This window comes from Bombus vancouverensis, chromosome 10 (assembly GCF_051014615.1).
Source record: "Bombus vancouverensis nearcticus chromosome 10, iyBomVanc1_principal, whole genome shotgun sequence".
NCBI classification, from domain to species: domain Eukaryota; kingdom Metazoa; phylum Arthropoda; class Insecta; order Hymenoptera; family Apidae; genus Bombus; species Bombus vancouverensis.
This window is the reverse complement of record NC_134920.1, coordinates 458,050-479,885: the sequence shown is the minus strand read 5'-3', so window position 1 is coordinate 479,885 and position 21,836 is coordinate 458,050. Positions and strand designations below refer to the sequence as shown.

The 21,836-nt window shown below is 40.4% G+C and overlaps 2 protein-coding genes across 2 annotated transcripts in view; one reads left to right on the top strand and one right to left on the bottom strand.

The window, feature by feature from the left end:
- Positions 1–21,836, top strand: part of LOC143303283 (hematopoietic prostaglandin D synthase-like) — a 45,316-nt gene that overhangs the window by 849 nt on the left and 22,631 nt on the right. The window contains exons 2-3 of the mRNA XM_076622324.1: positions 9,140–9,343; positions 10,417–10,584. Coding sequence (XP_076478439.1) covers positions 9,157–9,343; positions 10,417–10,584 — 355 coding nt within the window. The 5' untranslated portion in view covers positions 9,140–9,156. The remainder of the gene's footprint in view (positions 1–9,139; positions 9,344–10,416; positions 10,585–21,836) is intronic.
- LOC117162016 (uncharacterized) lies at positions 1,423–3,518 on the bottom strand. Its single transcript, XM_033343827.2, has one exon. It carries the CDS (start codon positions 3,081–3,083, stop codon positions 1,545–1,547), a length of 1,539 nt encoding a protein of 512 aa, XP_033199718.2. The 5' UTR covers positions 3,084–3,518; the 3' UTR covers positions 1,423–1,544.

The window sequence follows — 21,836 nt, the reverse complement described above, 5'->3', positions numbered from 1 at the left end:
GAATGAATATGACACAGTATAGTAAGTTATATTTCACCGTTTATTCCACAACTTATAACGAGGATAGTTACACTGGTGCGTATGTACGAGATGAGTGAGTGACTGATCTGCGGGTGTGTATACCCGCTCAAAGGATGTTGACCGTTCGAAGGATGTGAAATCAGTGCCTTTGGGAGACGATGCTGTCTCGATGGAAAGCTAAGGATCGGTCCCTCCAGCGCACGGGACCATCGGATTTGTTGGAGCCGATGTTATTTAGGAGAGTGAGGGAATAGGCTTCGTTTTTAATTGGTTAAACGAAGGGTCTTACCTGCCCTCGAGAGAAAGTGATTAATGGGGGGAAAGTTGCCGCGTGCGTGACAAAAAAAACAACTTTCCCTTGTCCTGCCGTGGTAGACAATAGTATTTAGCAACTCCTCGGGACCAGATGTTTGTTTTGTTTAAAGGACCTTTTCTAGTAAATCTATGATTTATGGACGGTGCTTAAGGATAATGAGGGTACGCCGTGCGGACGAGCGGACCTCTGGTGTCCGTCTGGCCCGCGGTGTGTGACCTGGGCCAGGCAGAGAGTCGCGCGGCGTAACATCCTCCCCCCGTTGAGAGGGTACCGATCAAAATTTCATTAAAGGTGGAGTTAATTGGAGCAGCCGCCCGACTCCTTGTTGATTGCTGATTGTCCTTATTCTGCGTGATCGGGTTGGCTCGTTGGTAGGACGCGCTGCGTGGCACGTCGTTCCAAGATGCTCGTTGCCGTATGACTTGTGGTAGTCTGGATGAGGCCGTTGTCGCCAGGGTGACTTCGAAGATACGGTCGAAGGCCCGTTGCCTGGATGGCACGTTGTCCCCTTTGTAGTCTGGATCGCCGTCTTCCTCGCCGATGCCGAGCGATTTCCAGGTGAAATTCACGACCCAAGAAGTGTCGTAAATCTTGCTTCTGGAAGTGTCGTTAAACACCTCGGCCCAGGAGGTATCGTCGAAGGGAACGTCGGTGCTGCTTGGTGAAGAGTCATCAAGCGCGGTGCGGCGGTTTGAGGTTGCCTGGGAGGCTGGATTCCCCCCGATGACCAGCTCGAATCGCATTCTCTTAGTAATGACCCTCGGTGGAGAATGACCGTTGGATGTCGTGACCGTGGCTTGCCGTGTGCACGGTAGCGTTCCTTATGATTCCCTCAGCTTCTGAAGTGGTGCTTGATCGGGTGGATACGCTGCCAACTGGATGCCGGCATGGTAAAGCTGTCCTGAAATCACGCTCCCGTAAACTCGTTAGTGCATCACCTATTGGGAAGTGACCGGGAATGAGGATAGGGAGATCACTCAGATTGGGTGATACGGGATAGAGAATTTGAAGGGTTGAAAATCCCTTTTATCTGCTGGTCGTCGAGAAAACTTGTGCCCCTTCTCTTGGGTTCGTAGGGTCCGAATTTTCAGCAGCCCTATGTTGGCCTTGACGGAGTTGAGGCCGTTGTCCGTGATGATTTTCGCGCAGTATCCTCGCCGAGAGCTGAATCGGCGTAGAGCGGCTAGGAATGCGCAGGTTTTTTTGTTTAATTCTTCCTCGTCTTCGATTGGTGTTTGGGCGATGAGCTTCGGTCGGTGCCTTTGTTCCACGATGCTCGAGATTCATGCGGAGGATGAGATTCTCGGTCTTTTGGAGTCGACTGGGTAGATCTCCGCGAAAATTCGGTTGTGCGTCTCGATCGATGTGTAAAGTGCTGTTGCGATGACCCAGGTGGAGACCGTCCCTTAGAGGATCGGTTGTGCGGCGAACGACCGCCCGACGATCGATCTCCAGACGACCGACCGCTCGTTGACCGACCGCTCGTTGACCGACCGCTCGTTGACCCACCGCTTGAATACCGATCGCTTGAGGCCCGATCGCTTGAAATCCGTGGACTGACCTGAGTGAGCGCTCGGTGTAAATTTGTGTGATGGCGTTGCCCGCACATGTGACATGAACCGGATGTGCACTGAGTGAGTGAATGGCCTCTGCCTAAGCAATTTATACAGAGCGATGCCCGTTTTACAACTTCGAGGCGTTTTGTAGCCGATTTGGCCTTAAAAACCTTGCAATATCTGAGTTCGTGAGATCCTTTGCAGGTCGGACACATCCACATCCAATCTGTAATGTGTGTTCGTTCATGTCGTGCGTTTTGTCGGTGACGAGTGTGTTGGTAGGTATCCCCTTTTCCCATTGTTGTTGGAGCGTTCGTTTGATCGCCGTTTGTCCTTGTTTGCAAGAAGTCTATTAGGTGCTTGTATGACGGTAACTTCTTGTCTGGTAAGGTGCGTTGCCATTTGCGAATGATGGCTGGGGGTAACTTTGATGTAAGTAATTTGAGAAGAACGGTGTCGGATGTGATTGGGTCACCGAGGTTCTCTAACGCTTGGATGTTTATCTTGAACGTCTCGAGAAAGTCGTCTATGGCTTCGGGTGTCTCTTTAACTATTTTTGGATAGTCCAAAAGCAAGTCGAGGTGGCGCATGCAGATTTGACGGTGGCAGTCGAATTTTTCCTTGAGTACGTCAACAGCGATGGCATAGTTTGACTCGGTGATGGCTAGCGATTGTATACTTCGCGCGGCCCTCCCAGTCAAGGCTGATCGGAGGTGATAGAATTTTTGGACTGGTGTTAGTTGTTCGTTTTGATCTATCGTTGACGAGAAGGAATCGTAAAATGACTGCCAATTCTCGAGCGTACCATCAAATGTGGGTATTCGAATCTCCGGCAGTTTCAGCGAAGCAGACTCGCGACCGGCAGCTGATTCGTCATTTGTCGATTGTGACGTCGTAATTAGTCGTAGGTTGCTCAGTTGAGTAATTACTCGGAGTTCTAATTTCTCGTACTCGTCGGCTATCTCGAGGCCGCGCTCGATCTCTTCCTCATCTATGCTTACAATCTCGTTTTGGATGGCGCGGAGCTCCGTCTCGTATGTTTCCAGACGATTTTTGATTTGAATTAGCTCGTTCTCTCGCGGACAGCCGGATTGTTCAATTTCGTCTAGTTTTTTCGATAAGCGTGTAAAGTGGCCGATGCAATAACCCCGGCGTCGACGCAAGGCGGTAAGCTCGTTTCCGGTGGCCATTATTTGTTAGATAATTGAGAGTGGAATGGTTATAACTTACTTCTGTTGAAGATTGTCCAGTTGCGGCAGGAGGTTGCGTGGTTGCGTGGTTGCGTTTTAACCACCGAATAATACCTCTTCAAGGGTGACGATCCTTGACGTTACTGACCTCGCTGGGGGGGTAACGCTTCCGCTGCTGGTTATGTTGGATTCACGTGGCCCTGTATGATAGTGGGTGTCACTGGTGTGCGCTTTTCACTTGACGCGTGATGCGGCTTTGAGGATCGAATGATTCGACCGGTTACGTGTCCACACTTTTCACTTGTCACTGAATCCGGCTCGAAGGACCAAATGTTACGACCGATCGCGGAGAGACGCGGTCGCGAGGAAAACGCGTCAGCGAGAGGCGTAAATTCTCGCTACGATTCGGTGAATCGACGCCGCGAAGTAGTCGTTCCCCTGTTTCGGTTAAGAGAACAGAGGTGGTTGAATGAATATGACACAGTATAGTAAGTTATATTTCACCGTTTATTCCACAACTTATAACGAGGATAGTTACACTGGTGCGTATGTACGAGATGAGTGAGTGACTGATCTGCGGGTGTGTATACCCGCTCAAAGGATGTTGACCGTTCGAAGGATGTGAAATCAGTGCCTTTGGGAGACGATGCTGTCTCGATGGAAAGCTAAGGATCGGTCCCTCCAGCGCACGGGACCATCGGATTTGTTGGAGCCGATGTTATTTAGGAGAGTGAGGGAATAGGCTTCGTTTTTAATTGGTTAAACGAAGGGTCTTACCTGCCCTCGAGAGAAAGTGATTAATGGGGGGAAAGTTGCCGCGTGCGTGACAAAAAAAACAACTTTCCCTTGTCCTGCCGTGGTAGACAATAGTATTTAGCAACTCCTCGGGACCAGATGTTTGTTTTGTTTAAAGGACCTTTTCTAGTAAATCTATGATTTATGGACGGTGCTTAAGGATAATGAGGGTACGCCGTGCGGACGAGCGGACCTCTGGTGTCCGTCTGGCCCGCGGTGTGTGACCTGGGCCAGGCAGAGAGTCGCGCGGCGTAACAATAACCTTTAGATATCTATATGTTCTTCTTCCCCCCTGTTGCTTCCACGTAACTCTTATCCTATTGGTGGAGCTGTGCTGATATGTGAAATTATGACTACATAAAAACATCCGGAAAGACTCATTGAATGATTTTATAGTTTAAGGTTAATAAATTTCCATAAATTAAAGTTGAAAATTTATGAGAACATGTTTTCTGTAACAAAACTTAGTAAAAACAAACTAGTAAGGTTTATAGATTCTTTAATGATTATGTATGTATTCATAAACTAGTTCGATAAACATCGTTCGATAAAACGTCGAACAACACACAACATTGAAGCGCGAAATTTCAAATTCAAGGAAAGATAAATAACAAATATTGCGAACAAATGATATTAAATTTACAATAATCTCATGTAAGAAAAAATAAAAGGGATAAAAGTAGTACAGAAGATAAAAAATCTATAAAACTGGTGGCTGGGAAATAGAAAATATATAAATTTATGTTATTAGAGTTTAGTACTTCTGTCGATCAATGTGTTACGACCGTTCGCGGTGAGACGCAGTCGCAGTAGCGAGAGGCGTAAATTCTCGCTACGATTCGGTGAATCGACGCCGCGAAGTAGTCGTTCCCCTGTTTCGGTTAAGATAAGAGGTGGTTAAATGAATATGACACAGTATAGTAAGTTATATTTCACCGTTTATTCCAACAACTTATAACGAAGGCAGTTACGCTGGTGCGTATGTACGAGATTTTTTTTTTTTTATTTATTTGTTGAAATTCCAATCAATTCTCGCGTTGAGAATATGTACGAGATGAATGAGTGACTGATCTGTGGGTGTGTCCTACCCGGTGGAAGGATATTGACCGTTCGAAGGATGTGAAATCAGAACTGTCTTGGGAGACGATGCTGTCTCGGAGGAAAGCTAAGGATGGGTGTGTCTAGCGCACGGGACCATACGGATTTGTTGGTGACGATTTTAGTTAGGAGAGTGAAGGAAGTGGCTTCGTTGTTAATTGGTTAACGAAGGGTCTTAACCGCCCTCGAGAGAAAGTGGTTAGTGGGAGGAAAGTTGCAGCATACGTGAGAAAAACTAACTTTCCCTTGTCCAGTCGGGGTAGACAATAGTCTTTAGAAATTCTTCGGAAACAGACGTTTGTTTGGTTTGAAGGACCTTTTCTAGGAAATCTATGAGATTTATGGAAGGTACTTGAAACTATGGAGGATACGCTGCGAGTATCCGGTGACATCTCGTTGCCATATTGCTCGCGGTGCGACGTAACAAAATGGAATAGAAAGATTATACCACAGACGAAATTATACTTTATACTTTATTATACTTTATACTTTATTATTACATTACATCAATTGACATCTTTGGAATTACAACGATTCGATACACATTTTAACGTTTTAAACGTTTTAACGTTTAACATTCTAACATTCAGTTAGAACTTTGTATTGATTAGAGATATTGTAACGACCAGAAATATCGATACATATATCAATACTTTTACCTCGAAATTCGTAGATTCGTACTCTTCATTGTCCATACAAATTGTGTCATATATGTCCAAACCAAATTTAATTTCCAATTTAAAACCAAAATTCTTTTTCGAAAATGGCACTTCCAATTCTTCTTATTCTCACTATTTAATTGCTAGCCGTATCAAGTAACAACGAAAAAAATAATAATATCTAAACGTTAAGCAGGTCCATATTTTGGGGGATACAATTAAAAAAGTAAATCGTCGGTGGAATATTGTTTCACCTATCAAGAATTTTGGAAGATATAATTAGAAAGGGTAGAAAATTGTACTCCTTATCGAGCATTTTTTAAAATATAATTGAGAAAGTGGAATCTGGATAGAAAATTGTTTTACCTACGAAGCATTATAAAAAGTAAGTTTAATAAAACTATACCTTGGATATTTCATATATTTTTTTCATATTATACGCATTCGTTAAAATTTTACACTCCCAAACATCCTGCTATACTTGCACAAAAAAGCGCAGTCTAGTAATATCCCCCTCACTGCTCCTCGCATTTTCTTTCTAATCATCTCTCGTTCGCTTTTCCTGATATTATTCTCAGCGTAAGTTCAGAGTGGCGGTTTTTAAACTCAGGAACGCGCGGCTGTTCGTTAAATGAAATATCAAACGTAAGAATTGCCGCAGTCTTAACGCGAGATAATTCATTTCGTGGCACAGAGCGCACGTCGTTGAATATTAATTCATATCTCATATAAGTTGCGAATAAAAAAAGCAGATAAAAGAGGACAAAAATCCGATAATTACCGCGAATCTTTACGCAATTTCAAGAAATACAAAAGAAATTTGTTTGTAAGCATGCTACTAAGTATTATTAGAAGTACTGTACTTTCGATATTTTACATATTCTTGCATATTTTCTACATTTTTCTGTATTTTTGTATCCTTAAACTTTCCGTAAACGCGTAAACGTCTGCGTTCTGACAATGACAAGGAAGATTCTACTGATAAAAATAAAGCATCGAATTTCACCGAACTCTCAGAAATGTAATTCTCAGATCACATAAATTAAAAAGAAAGAACAAAAGAAAATACAAATATATATATATACATACGTAGCCACAAATCAATTTGGATCACGACAGATAAAATAGGTAGCAATAATGTCTCCACGAACATTATCATAATTTATTGGAATTTACATAAAAGCCAAAGAATGCTATTGTTTCAATGACACGGCGTTTTGTCGAGTTAGATAAATACGAATTGTGTGTTTGAACAAGTGTTCGGTCGTGTTTCACGCGACGAAAAAGGAAATCACAAGACAAGGTGTCGCCTCGTTGGAAGCAACAAATCGCAATACGAGGGTGGAAATTGGGTGACACCGGGAGGATTACGAGGGATGAGAAATCTGTCGAGAGCGTGAAAGGCTCGCGGTCACCGGGTTTCTCCAGTTCTGTCGCTTTTAACGCCGAGTTCTTCCGCTTCGAGGATAGAAGCTGCGAAATATCGAGGCCATTGTCCAAAGATTTTCAAGAATATCCGATGCAACGTCTTGAAATTTACGAGAGCAAGTCTGATAAATTCTTATCTCTGGTCCATTCGTGGCCAACTTTTTAATACTCTCGTAACTTGTAACGACAAATAAAAATATTGGTACAGGCCAATTTTTTTTTGGATAAAATCTTGTGTGAATTTACGATTCTTCGTTTAATTTTTTTCCCTTATTGTCTTTACATATTTAGAGTTTAAACGCGTTATAAGTACGTTTTTTTTTTAACATGACTACGTAGAATTCTTATTCTGAATAAATTATTTGTTTCCGCTTCATAACTGTTTCTAAATTACAGTGCATTTAATCTTGAAATGCACAGTAACATTTTATACTTTTTACGTTCTAAGGAATTTTCAGGATCGGTTAAAAATTAAATTACAGTAATGGTAATACTCAATATTAATGTCAGACGTGGATACTTCACTGTTTCGTATAATAATTTGTTATCTTGGCATCGATCAAGGTATTTAATATACAAAGCGTACAGATTAATAAGAATTTTAATTAATCCTTCTTCTATAGTATTCGCCGTTCCTTTCGAGCTCGTACCAATTCAAATAGACTTTCGAATAGATTTCAAAGATTTGTCTGTTCAAATAAAACGCGATCTTTTTTATTTCCCTATCAGTCGTCCCGTTACTGTTCCGTTGTTTCCAACAGATTGCAGATTCGTTTAAAAAACATTTGTAACGAAAAACAAACCCACTCGCAGAAATGTTATTCAATATCGCATTTATAACTTTCATAGACATCCTCCTCTCATTGCTATCATTGTAAACAGATTGAAACTTCGTTTGCAAACACTCGCGATTAAAAAAAAAAAAAGAAGAATTAATCTTAAACAATTTTATCTTGTGCTCCATTTATAATTTTCATAATTGTCTTCCCGACGTTGTATCATTTTAAATGGCTTTTTTCTATCCATCTATGTTGCAGCGAGATCAACGGTCCTAATTACTAAATTGCACGATGTGTTCATACAAATTCACTTTTTATGAACGCGATGAAACGAAATGAAACCTAAGTAGAGATTTGTTTTCTCATCAAGTATAACGAGTTTTACACTTTGGATAGATTGCCTCGTTGTGAGAAGGTCTTAATCGTTTATAATTGCGATTAAGTAATTGCAATAAGTCATATTTTTAAGAAACGTTCTCACATGCTGTCACACACTCTAATTAGAAAAGGATCATGAAACATTCGATTTATGATATTATTTGTTTGTAAATCTTCCTGCTTCCGGAAACTTTTTTAAATATGAAAATATTTATATACAAAATTAAATATTTTTTTCAATATCAACACTTCTTGCGTTTATGTTGTCCTAGTCAGAATTATATTATTTCGTGTATCCTGTTGCTTTTTATATGATAGTCCTCCCGTTGGCCGCGGATTCGTTATTAAGCCTGAGGCCCTCGTCACTAGTGTCACTATCGACAATAAAGGTAACCCACCCGCGACCGGACGATGGAGAACTCCAACACGGAATCGCAATCTCCCGCGAGCCCTGCCCGGGAGGGCGCCTCGAGCTCGGACTCGGAGATTCAGACTCGACATATATATTATTATATATATTATATATACTATTATATCTATATAATATATGTATTTATATCTATAAATATACGTATAAATATATCTATTTAAAAAAATAAAGTTGACCTTCATATATCGCCAATAATATCGCGTGCGTATAAAGAAACTAATTACATTTAATTATTACATTTACATACATTTAACTATTATTACATGCATTTACATACATTTAATTATTATTTTTTTCATAATTATATCTCGTTTGAAATATTTTTCGACATAATTAATTGTTTCAAAAACACATATTCCAGCCTTCTAAATGATTTATTTTGCGTATTATACGAATTATTCCATCTATAAATAAATTGTTCTCTATACACACAAACACGCACACAGTCTGTTAATTACACGAGTTAATTGTATCATTTTTCTCGATAAGTTGACAGAGCAAGGAAAATGAGCGATGAACCTACCTACAAACAAATCTACTTCAATGCCCGTGGTCGTGCCGAACATATACGGTACATATTTGCATATACTGGCATCGAGTATACCGACGAGAGGATCCCCGAAGAACTCTGGCCTGAATACAAGGATTGTAAGCGTGAAGAATCGATTTTTACTTTCATCGTTCAACTCTCAGGTATCTACCATTTACTCAAACTTTTCTGTATATAAAACTTTCGTTTCACGTGCAGGCTAAACTTACTTAAAGTAAAATTTCATACGGAATAAAGTCGAACTTTTCATTAAGTTTTGCTTCCGTAATATCGTGTTTATCGAATACCAACTTAATTCACTTACGATTCTCGAATTTTTGTGTTGCAATCTTTATTGTTTTCAATGAATCGAAGCATTTCGAATATTTTGAGAAAACCGTAAATAGGTGACTTAAAATAGGAATACAAAAATACTTCTACGTTTCTCGTTAATTTAAAAATTTTTTAGGACTTGTCGGAAAAAAAGGATAAAAAATTGAAATCAGTTCGGAAATGAACAAGAACATAGCTAAAAAGTCGAAAGAACAAAGCAGACATAAAATTCGATCTTGCGTTGCGACATTTCTATCGTAAATAGTATAATAAAAGTTTTACGCAACCTAGTCTTCGATATAATCTTATATGTCGCTTGCAGATAGAGAAACCAAAAATCAACGTAAGTCTGTAAATCAATCCTGTCGGTGTAAAACACAAAATTACGTTCGCAAGAGACATTCGATTTATATTCCTTGCATTTCAATTTTCATTACAAGAACCGTGTACATTTTCTAATATCTTTTCCGTGTCTGGTATTATGCGACGTGAATTTTTTATTCGCAGTTGTAAGTCCACTATCATTGCATAAGGTCTTCCTTATGCAATGCTGCAAAACGATACTGATCGTTCCTCGTACATTCAGTACACCGCATCGGACAGATTCGTTCCTTTCCGTGAGAATTACAAATTTTATACTCGATCATTTATCCTTGATTTTAAAAACTTTAGGTTCTTCCCAACAGTCAAAAACACGCGATACCTTGTCCATCGTAATCGTAAGAAAAGAAAAAAAGGAGAAAGAAGACATTTCTGTATTTCTTTACTAGGCCATGTTGATTAAAACCGAAATGATTTCGATTCATTTATTCACAAGAACGCAACGGCCTCGGAAGCTGTGTTGTGATTTCCTATCGATCGTTTCCCCCTACACAGTGTTCATATGAGCCATGTTTGTTCTTAGCAATGCCTTATAAAATGCTGCCTGTGCTGGAGATAGACGGGAAACCGGTAGCGCAGAGTAACGCTGTGGCGCGATACTTGGCGAAGAAGTACGATCTAATGGGAAGGAACGAATGGGATGCGATGATATGCGACGTGCTCGTCGATGCTCTTGGAGATTTGAAGCAAGGTGAGTAACTGATGAGATGACTTTGCATTTGTCTCACCACAGAGACAGACGTTCAAGAATTCATTGTGAAAAGACGAGTACAAACAAGATACGTATGTCTTTCCGTTAAGCGAATGTTACAGTTTGTTTGCAAAAGTCAGTTTTTAGATTATAGAATCGTAGATAGAATTTAGAGGATAGAAACTTTTAGTAGTCACTTTTAGTTTAGTAAAGTCTTATCGACAATAAGCAGACTACGTTATGATACAACGATTCCAACTGAAGATTTCTATCGACATCACGAATTCGATGGCTTCCAAATTTTCTTCTCTGCAATCTCAGACGCTCAACTCGAAAGAATCTTTTAGATCCCCCGACAAACACTCGACTCAGGTTATCTATTATCGTAATCTTCCTACGGGATTTTTTTAACTGCGTTGCGTTAACGAATAACGGGATAACATCACGTTTCTCTCAACGCCTTTCAACGTTCTACAACTTTTATTCTTTGCAAATCCCTGTCTCTATATGATAAACGCTGGTTATCCGCGGAATTTACGATTTCAATTTCTTTAACGAGATATTTATCATATTACACAATTCCTGTAAATGTATTTGTAATTATATCGCCGAAGAATTGTATTTAATTAAGCTATGAAGTTGTGGAATCGTGAGAAGGATTATTTTTATAGAACTGTCTAATTTCCATTCGACATTGATTCAGGATACACATTACTCTTTTTTACATAATACCAGTTTTGTCATTTTTAATTAACAAATACCTCCAAAGGTTGAAGTTTCTAAAATTATCCATTAAATTCTGACAATAAAATAAAAATCCAAATTCCTCCTAAAAAGCTAGTGATCTTTAGTTAAGAGTTCGATTTTTCACATTTTTCAAGGTAAATTAAAAAAATTGTTTAATAGAGGAGGTACAAAATAAATGTATACAAACCTTTTTTCAGACGACATGGGCGGACTTCGTGTTTGCAGCGGCCCTTGAAAATTTCGAGTATATGTTTGGGGCATCAGCTTTGGATAAATATCCAGCTCTTCGAGCATTGAAGAAAAGGATTCATAGAATACCGGCCATTTCTGATTGGCTGATTAGGCGCCCATTCACAAACAGCTAAAAAGCTAAAAACGTGTGGAAAAAAGATGACCAGTACACCACTACATATATGTAGTATCGTGGACGAAAGGCCTAAGAAATATCGGGCGAACTATGAACAATGTCGCGAGAGCCGAGGCGCCGTCGGGCCCATCAATGTGTCATCGGTCTTTTCAAGTGCATAGTTTCGTGGAAAAGACCTACGTGACCCTGGCTACGAGCGTCTGCAGAACACGTGTGCGGCGGGCCTAGGAAAAAGGCAATAGAATGCGACAACGACCAGAGTGTGAGTCGAGAAACAGAGTGTGAGTCGAGGAGCCGAGTGCGAGTTGAGCGGAGACAGAGTTTGCGAGTGGCGTTGCCGAGAGAGTGTTGATTGCGTTTTGGTAAAAGTCGAGTCGCTATCTAGTTATTTAGTTGCGCTGTTTTCTGTACGTTTGGCGTGAATAGTTCAGGTTGAACAACAATCGTCTTTTTCTGTCTGATTAACATCTCTATTGTCCACTCCTTGTAAATACATTATATCACGATATTACATATTTTTGGGGGCTCGTCCGGGATTGGACAAGACAGAAAACGAAACGGTTTAACAGAGCTATTCGAGCTAGTTGTGAATTTACCGGTACGCGGTGCGGTAAAAGACGATATCGTTGACTGTTTAAGTTTGTGTAGTGTGAAAAATGGCAAACGTTGGGGACGAACGATTGTCGGGTGAAGAGGGTTCGACGCTGGAGGAGCTGAGGAGTAAGCTCGCGCGAATGAACCTCCCTATATCTGGTGCGAGGTCAGTGCTGATTGCAAGGCTGAATCGGGCGTGTAGGGCTGGACAATCGTATCCTAAGGTATCGACGGGCGGTGAAGAGCTAACCGGTCAACGAGATTTAGGAAACGTACAGAGAGCTGAGCGTGATTGTAACGAAGATGAAGATGTTGAGAAAATGAATACGAAGGAGTTGAAGGAGCGCCTCGCTAGTTTGGGTTTAAAAACGACGGGCAGAAAAGTAGAATTACGCGCACGGCTACAAGCGGCCATGGATGGTAACGACATATCGTCGGAAGAAGAAAGCGACGACGAAAGTGAGGATGAAGATGACAAGAAAAACGCAAGAGGATACAAGAGAGATACGCGAAGGGTGTGAGGCGAATGAAAAGAGAGTGTGAGTGTTTGCGTTTCGTCCCGGGACTACCGGTGGACTCGTCAGTAAGGCTATGCCCGGTAGTCCCTGCCTTAGACGTAGAGGGAGTCTCGCTAGGTGCGGTATTTATATCAATCGCTCGTATATTCGACCGCTAGCGAGTTAGACAGACAGACTCGTTGTCGTCGTAGCCCTCTAGTGTTGGCGGTTGGTACCCGCGGATCGCCCGGGAGGTGTTGCGCCGCGTTGATGCCTCGACCTGTCGGCGTCCTGTTGATACCGATCCGCCACACAGCCTCCCCCTAGCGCTATAGCGTGACCCCAAAGCTATATAGCGCGATACAAGTTAGAGGGAATGGCTCGTCGTCGATGATGGAAGGCTGATTGTCGTGGGGACGAGGTGGTTGTCGCCTCCTCTGACGTGCTGCTGGAGGTGATGCCCATGAACTATTGCAATGGCTACATCACTTCCTGGCTTGGTCGTCGTAGGTGGTTGGCTCCTTTCCTGACTCCTTCTCCAAAGGTGCGTGTTCGTTGTCGGTGGTCACCAATGAGGCTAATGAAAAGAGAGGGAGAGTGTTTGCGTTTCGTCCCGGGACTACCGGTGGACTCGTCAGTAAGGCTATGCCCGGTAGTCCCTGCCTTAGACGTAGAGGGAGTCTCGCTAGGTGCGGTATTTGTATCAATCGCTTGTATATTCGACCGCTAGCGAGTTAGACAGATAGACTCGTTGTCGTCGTAGCCCTCTAGTGTTGGCGGTTGGTACCCGCAGATCGCCCGGGAGGTGTTGCGCCGCGTTGATGCCTCGACCTGTCGGCGTCCTGTTGATACCGATCCGCCACAGGTGTATCAGGACCGTGATGAATATTGTCGAAGGGCATGTGTTGGTTCGACACTGAGTTTTAGAGACGTCGAAGATGCATTAGAGTCGTTTAGTGGCGACAAAGGTGAAAATGTCGAACGATGGTTCGAGTCGTTCGAGGAAGTCGCTGATACGTGCATGTGGTCGGATGGGCAGAAGGCAGTCTACGCCAGGAAGCTGCTGAAGGGATCAGCGAAAATATTTGCGAGCTTCGAGTGTCATGCCAGGACTTGGCATGTGTTGAAGAGGGGGCTAGTGAAAGAATTTTCGAGGAAAGTCAACAGTAGGCAAGTACATCAGAAACTTGAAGAAACAAAAAAGGAGAGTGATACATAGTACATGTTTGGCTTACATGTACCGCATGCTCGAAATAGCCAGCCATGTGGACATAGAGGAGGAAGCAAAGGTGGAATACATAGTGGATGGAATAATAGACGACGAGAACAATAAGGCTATATTGTACGGCGCTACGTCAATCAAAGAGTTGAGGAAGAGGTTAGTGATGTACGAAGAGCAGAAGAGTCGCAGAGCAAAGTCGATTGTGAAGCCGGCTAAAACCCAGAAGAACGGGAAGCCCAGTCAATCTGTAGATGCAATGAAGAAAAGAAGATGCTTCATTTGCGGTAGTGAGGATCATCTAAGTGTTAAGTGTCCGGAGAGGGGTGAAGGTGTTAGGTGTTCCGAGTGCAGCGGATTTGGACATATTGCAGCGAGGTGTACGGCACGACCGAAAGAGACTTGCGTAGTGTCAAGATCCGAAAAGGGGAAGTATGTGAAGGAAGTAATCGCAGGAATTAAGCTTCTATTCTCTGAAATTACTCTCAAATCTCAGAGTCAACCCTTCAAATTCTCCACACTGGATCTTCGATTCTTAATATTTGTAATATCGTAGAATAGCTTTGATTGGAGATCGGCTGAAATTAGAAAACACCGTGTACGTCGTCTTTCGTGGTTTGTTTACATCCAAGAGCGCCTAGTAACAGTGACGCGAGAAAAGATAAGCAGCGTCGAAACAGAAGTACGGTTCCACATTTCAAGGAGTGGCAGTCGAGAGGCCAGAGTATGTGAGCCGAAAAGTGTGCGTGTGTGTGTGTGAGAGAGGACGAGAGCAAGAGCGAGCACGACCGAGCAGGAGTGTATTGGCGAAGATCAGAGCTAATTGAGTCGTCGAAGAGTAGAGTCGTTGGAGGTTTCGAGTCGTCGAAGAGTAGAGTCGTGAGAATTGATAGAGTTGTTAGAGAGAGAGAGAGTGTGTGTGATAGATTCGTTGTGACGAGAGTGATCAAATAACTGCAAAGTTATTTGATATAGATACGAGTATTGCATTTAGTTTCCGTTAAATAAATATCGTTCTCTGTCCAATTTATATTTGTATATTCAATTTAATATTAATAAATTGTAAGTAATCGGAAAAAAATTTCTATCCTTATTTTCCGATATTACATATTTGAAGCATAAATTAAAAATCGACACATTGACTACTTCAAAGAAATTAGCCCGAACGAGACATAACTCGTTCATCGTGGTTTTCGCGCGAAGTAAATATGCGGTTTCTCAATCGTTGTGAGATTCCAACGACGTTAATTCTGTCGAAACGGCGACGCGCGACGACGATCGCACATTCTGTTGCTAGCGAGTGCCTGCAAATCGCGACGATATCGAGCGTAAAGACTAAGCGCAAAAATGGAGGACACTCGGCGGGGAATTGGAAATGCTCGATGACGAAAGGTATTTCAAGGTGTAATTACATCCACCTCCAATTGGATCGCACCTTCGTTCGGTTGCTAGGTCAACAACCTTCGATGTTATTCAAATAATGCAACGGCTGGGGCAGCCGGTAGCGAGTCGTAAAAGTTTCAATAAAACACGTTCCTGCTAGTGAACGTATGTTAAGACTTACACCGAGTTTTATTTCGCTACGCCGTTTACTAGTTCGAAACGATCGATTGCATAATAGTAGCTGTTTCTTTCATCTCGGAAACACGATCGCAAACGGTGACAACGGTGATCGTGTTAATTTCCACGCAAACTTTGTAAACATTATACGTCGCGACGCTCTCGTTAACGCGTCATTCTCTCCAACTCGAAAGTCTTGCAACTTTGGTGATCCGTTTTCTGTGTAAAATTGGTTACGAGCATCAGGGGACTTATCGTCGTAATCGGTAAATTGTTTATTAAGGATCTACAGCTTTTAAGGATTTCTCTCTAGAGATTTAGAGATTAGAAGTTTCATTAACGCGTTATCGTGTCTCTAACTCGATCTTTTTTTCGTGTAAATTGGTCACGAGACTTACGAGCTTCGTTGTAAATAGAAGATTAGTAATATTTCGTAGTTTCGTGATAGTATATAGACATTTTAGTGCTTAAACGCGCAATTTTTAGTTCGCTTTTCGCTCGCATCGGCGCTATGAAACGGATCAATATCTCAACACTTTCCTTTAGTTCTACGAATCATCTTTCGACCGGCTTTTCTTGGCCTACCGTTTCCTAACGCTGTCCTAATACTATCGTCTTGCTGAGATCCTTTTTCCGATTGTATCTTCTGCTTATTTTATTATAAATCCGAACTTTCATTCACGTCGTATGTTTTACAGCGTAAAATCCGCTAGAGCGTTCCAATAAATGTAACCAGTAGGTGCTCTAATACTCAAACGCACCTGTGCGTATCTCTGCATATTTGCTGAAAAAAAAGATGAATCTTACGTTACATTTTCAATATGCGTAATAAGCCGAAAATTTCTCTGATGCTAATCCTTCGTAACAAAAGGATGGCATCACTATATGCATGAAAATAGCATTTGGCAATCGTTAGAAACACAATACATGGATATATATGTAGTTGCCAAATTAACCTTCGCGGTGTTCAAAGTGAACGGCTAGAAACGATTGCTTTTTGCTATACGCGCATGGTTCGATTGCACCATAATTCGTTATTAAGACGTTTCGAGAGAGGCAAAGGATGTGGTGTCGCAACGTGTTGCGCTCGCACAATGCTCCTTGGATAAAATTCCCGGAGCGCGTATTATCGCGTACGCCGCGCGAACGCGTTGAACCTTCGCGCAAACAATGAGAGCGTGAAGGCGAAAAAATAGCGTCGAGCACGTAACATTCGGCCTGATATCGTTGATTGGCCGCGAATCGTCAACATGCACGGGACAGTTTTACGTAAAGACATTCGATCCGTACAATTATGTTAAGACGTCGACCATAGAACGTACTACGTTGATGCAATTAAAATTTCAATGAAACAGGAGAACGCGCTAATAACTAGTCACCCCGTTGTTGACCATAACGTACAAATACTTTTGTTTAAGAGCTGCTCGTTAGTGTTTACCGCGTGCAGCGATTAAGTGACGAACAAATTACGTTCAAAGGGTATAGAGCTCGTTCTCGATTAAAATTCTCCTAACTTTCTAATGGTATTAGAAATTATAACTTGAACGTATGTACGCGACTGGCAATAAATATCAGGACAGCCGCGGATATTTAGTATAAATCCAATATGTGTTCCATTGTCCTTAATTTCTTTTATTATCGATTATTATTATTATAATTTTTATATTAATATTAATATTATTTAATATTTTAATATTAATATTATTTAATATTTTAATATTAATATTATTTAATATTTTAATATTAATATTATTTAATATTTTAATATTAATATTATTTAATTTATTCTATTATTGATTCGTTCCATTCCGTTTACGTCATAATACGTAGCCTGCGGATTTTTACGCGTATTTTTCAGAATATAAAGGAAGCGAAAGAAAAAACTAGAAGCTGGATAAAAAATTGTTTTACCTCGATTAAACGTTACAAAGCGTGCTACTTTCCGATGTTTTTTTATATTTCCACGTGTCACACGTGTACTTTGCAATTTTGCCCTTTCAGATTTCACAGAAATGCATAAAACTTCCGTGACCTAATTTTTTGGCACGTGCACGTGCTTCAAAATAAATTCGATGATATTAAATACCAGATTATAGGAACCAGAAATGAAGAGTTCTACAACGATGGAATGGGTAAATGATTGTCGATCAGACGAAAGACAATAGCAAACAACGATATAGCGATGATTAATTAATGTAAGATTTTTTCCTTTCAGCAAACAAAAATAGAACTTAACGAACTCAGTAATTGATAAATGATTACGTATAAGGTAAGTGCATTTTCCAACTGTGAGTCATAGTTAACGTTTAGTTTAGCCTAGATAGGATCTTAGCTTTGGAGTAAATAAGTATAATAGTAGCAAAAAATCGATAGAATTGTTAAAAGGCTGTGACTAATCCTGGTCGACTGGTCAGTTATCATCTGAATCTATTGTTATTTTGCTAGTATACTTTTCGAATCATTTTCAGCTATTCTATGGGCAAGCATTCGTTTCTTTCGCGCATGCCACGTATCATTCGCTCATTAACTCGTTTTTGAAAGCTTTTACCGGCGAATGAAAAACGTAACGTACACTTGCATAATGCGTTCGAAGTGTTCGTTCGTTCAATATTCATGTAAAGGTTAGGCGATACGCGTGATAAGTCGCGATGCTACGAGATGTGATTAGATGCGGATGTTAATGTCTTGTAAATACCTTTCCTCGACTATGATAATCATCGAACACTAAGAATTTCGCAAATCGATGCAATTAATCGGTGATCTTGTGGGAAGAAATTTCGATATCACGATAATGTTAACGATAGTATGTTAATTACGACTAGTACCGTTACTGTTACATTGTTTCATAATTAGTATTAGTTTAATATAGTCAACGACTCCTCCGCAAGCATCCGTGCAAGTGTTATTTATTATTATGCTCACCTTCTATTGGAAAGTTCTTGCCTTGCTCAGCAAGTCTTTTTGATTTTTTTCCTGTAGAACTTCCGCGTGTTACCGATTTTTATGCTATGTACGTGTTTGTAGGAGAACTTTCTCTGAGCCGCGAAGTTTTCTTTCGACGATTCAACGATCGAAAATCAAAGAGAACCAATGTTCTCTCTTTCGATAAAGTATGTGATGATAGCCATTGCCAAAATTATTGATATATTTATCTGGTTGAAGACAATCTAGCAAATTATACAGCAAGCCTAATGAAATAATAATAATCTTTATCATTAAATTGCGCCATTATTTCATAATTTCATTGAAGGATAATAGAAATTCACGAAGCCTTCAAATTGGATTTCATATTATAATAATGTAAACATCGTTTGACGGTATTATCTGGTTGTGAATAGGGTTGATTTGATTCAGACAGCGCCAGTCATCATGACATCGACTTCCTATCTCGTTATGTAACATTCATCAGAATAACAGACGCAATTACCGTCACTGAATTATCTTAATGACATTCGTTATTAATGAGTAAGTGTTTTCGACATACGTCGGAGGTCGCAAATCTTGGATCATCTTTCTTTATTATCTGTTTAGATCCAATCCAGTTCCTTCACAGAACTTCTTTCCCTTCAATTTACCTAATTTAATAATTCTTCAAAATTTTCTCATTTTCATTTCTCATTGCATTGTTTATTATATATTCTACAAACCCGTATGAACACAACGCAATAAATTGACACGATAAAAGCGTTGAGATAATAACAACGAGACAATACTCGACAATAATAATACGAGACAATAATAATCGAAAAGGCTGATGAAACAAAGGAATGAGTAATTTGTAAAGACAGGAAAACAGCAATTAACGTACATCCAGCTACAATTGAAAATAACTTTCTTCGCTTTAAATGAAATTCCAGTCAAATACGTTTTATCAGACTCGACTAACAATCAATATTATTAGCTCAATAAATACTCGAGATTCCCAATATTTTTTGTCGAGTTTCAAATAGAAAGTTAATTACTCGCTTGTCGGAACGTCCATCGGCATCGAAGACCGTGAACCAATCTACGTTATCTTCTCCTTCGTTTCAGGCTGTCGCTGGCGATACCAGTCAACCGCGAAGGTTACTCGAGATGCAGCATGTACGATGTAAATTACACGGAAATTTTGCTAAATGGAAGCCACGTACCGGACCCATCGTGGCCAACGAAAGATTGCCAACAAGGATGGGAATTTAATTATACCACCGTCCCTTATGCGTCTGTGGCATCCGAGGTGACAGAAAATGTTCGACTTGTAATTTCCTGCTTTTTGAATATTTTATCTGTTCCTATCAGTCAATCCCTTTATACTGTGTATGTCGTATTCGATTATTTGCATGATCTATTTCGATAAAAAATAAGCGTAGTGTACAATTTTTGGAAAGAAAGAAGAACGATGGAAAGGGTCGAATAAACGTTTGTGGAAAGATCGATAGTTCAGAAGTGGGAAAATTAACAATGTCGATTTCCACAGAGGAAAATTATAGTACGTAACAGAATTACTAGTACATATTGCAGTAATAATTAGTGCATGTAGTGAAATTACAGAGTACATTCTAAATTCAAGCGTTACATTGCCAAATAAAATACAATCTGAAAATGAAACTGAAAATGAAAATACCGGATTGAACAGAAACTTTAATAAAACGTTATAACGAGCAACAGCGCGAACACACAGATTTGTTCGACATAAATTGCAAGACTTTTTGCTCCAGTGGATTTCCATGAACTTTGCGTCGCTCGTCAGGAGGAGAATTATTCATCGAGGGGTAGGAAGCATCCAGAAGAAGGACGCGAGAACGCGCAGGGTCTTAAGCTTCTCCTTCTTTTTTCCTCAAAGGGAAAGGAAAAAGGACAGAGGCGCGCTTCATTAGGAATTTCGAAACTTTGATCGAAAATTCGTTTAATCGAGGCGTTGAAATTGCTATAAGATTCCCGTGATGCTGATAGTGATCAGAAGTAAATCATTCGACTGTAGTTTTCTGTTGCAGCTGGGATGGGTTTGTCAGTATGATGCACTGCCAACCATAGCTCAAAGTATCTTCTTCATCGGCGCTATCTTCGGAGGATTAATTTTTGGATGGGTTGCTGATCAATATGGAAGAATACCAGCTTTGCTCGGAGCTAATTTAATGGGATTTCTCGCTGGGGTGGCTACTGCGTTCACGGGTAGCTTCTGGCAGTTCACTTTGTGTCGTTTTTTCGTTGGATTCGCCTTTGATAATTGCTTCACTATGATGTACATATTAGGTAACCGTTTTTCAATAATTTCTTTTTTGCCCTGGAATTGAGTTTGAAAGCCACACAGTGGCTACAAAAAGTACTTGTACGTATGTATCCTTATTTCCCAATGAAGCGTCTCTCTTCCTTTTTTTTAAATCAGTTTTTACGTTTCATTTTGATAGCATTAATTATTTATAAGCATGTATGAAAGTATTACAAATGATACGAAAGCTAATATTTTAATCAGTCTTATCTTAAGACTTAGTCTTAATTAATTGGTATATATATAAATGACGTTCTAAATACGATGGTGTACAGTTACTTTTTGTAATTACTGTAAGCAGGAAGATCTCTAAGTTTAAATAACAAAGTAATCTCTACAACATACTGTAAAACTGTTGTTATGCTTGATTTACGACTGACGTTTCTACAAGTATATGAATTTTGCAACAGAACTCACGTTGCCATGCAACAATTTAAATGAAATTGAAAACCATTCAAAGTTACGAAGAAAGATGCTTAAATACATATGAATATACATGAGGTCATACATATTTATTTTTCAACTGCGGCGTTTATATCAAAGAGAGGGAGAGAGACAGAGAAAAATTAATTTTCCTGTTTTATAAGAATTTCATGCAAGATAAAAATATGAAACTTTAAGATAGTTGGATTTATATATACCATTGAATATTTATAATATTTAAAGGTAGTTAGTTCGCAATTGTTACGCCGGGAGACTCTCTGCCTGGCCCAGGTCACACACCGCGGGCCAGACGGACACCAGATGTCCGCTCTTCCGTACGGCGTACCCTCAATAGCCTTAAGCATCCGTCATAAACCTGAGTCACTTGCCTGCTAAGGTCCTTCAAACAAACATCTGTTTCCGAGGAATTTCTCGAGACTATTGTCTACCACGGCTTAACTAAGGAAAGTTGGTTTTTCGCACGTACGCTGCAACTGTCCTCCCACTAACCACTTTCTCTCGAGGGCGGTTAAGACCCTTCGTTTAACCAATTAGAAACGAAGCCTATTCCCTCACTCTCCTAAATAACATCGGCAC

Bases quoted from the DNA above. Each gene is read 5' to 3' on its own strand.
- LOC117162016 (XM_033343827.2), bottom strand. From the start codon at position 3,083: ATGGCCACCGGAAACGAGCTTACCGCCTTGCGTCGACGCCGGGGTTAT.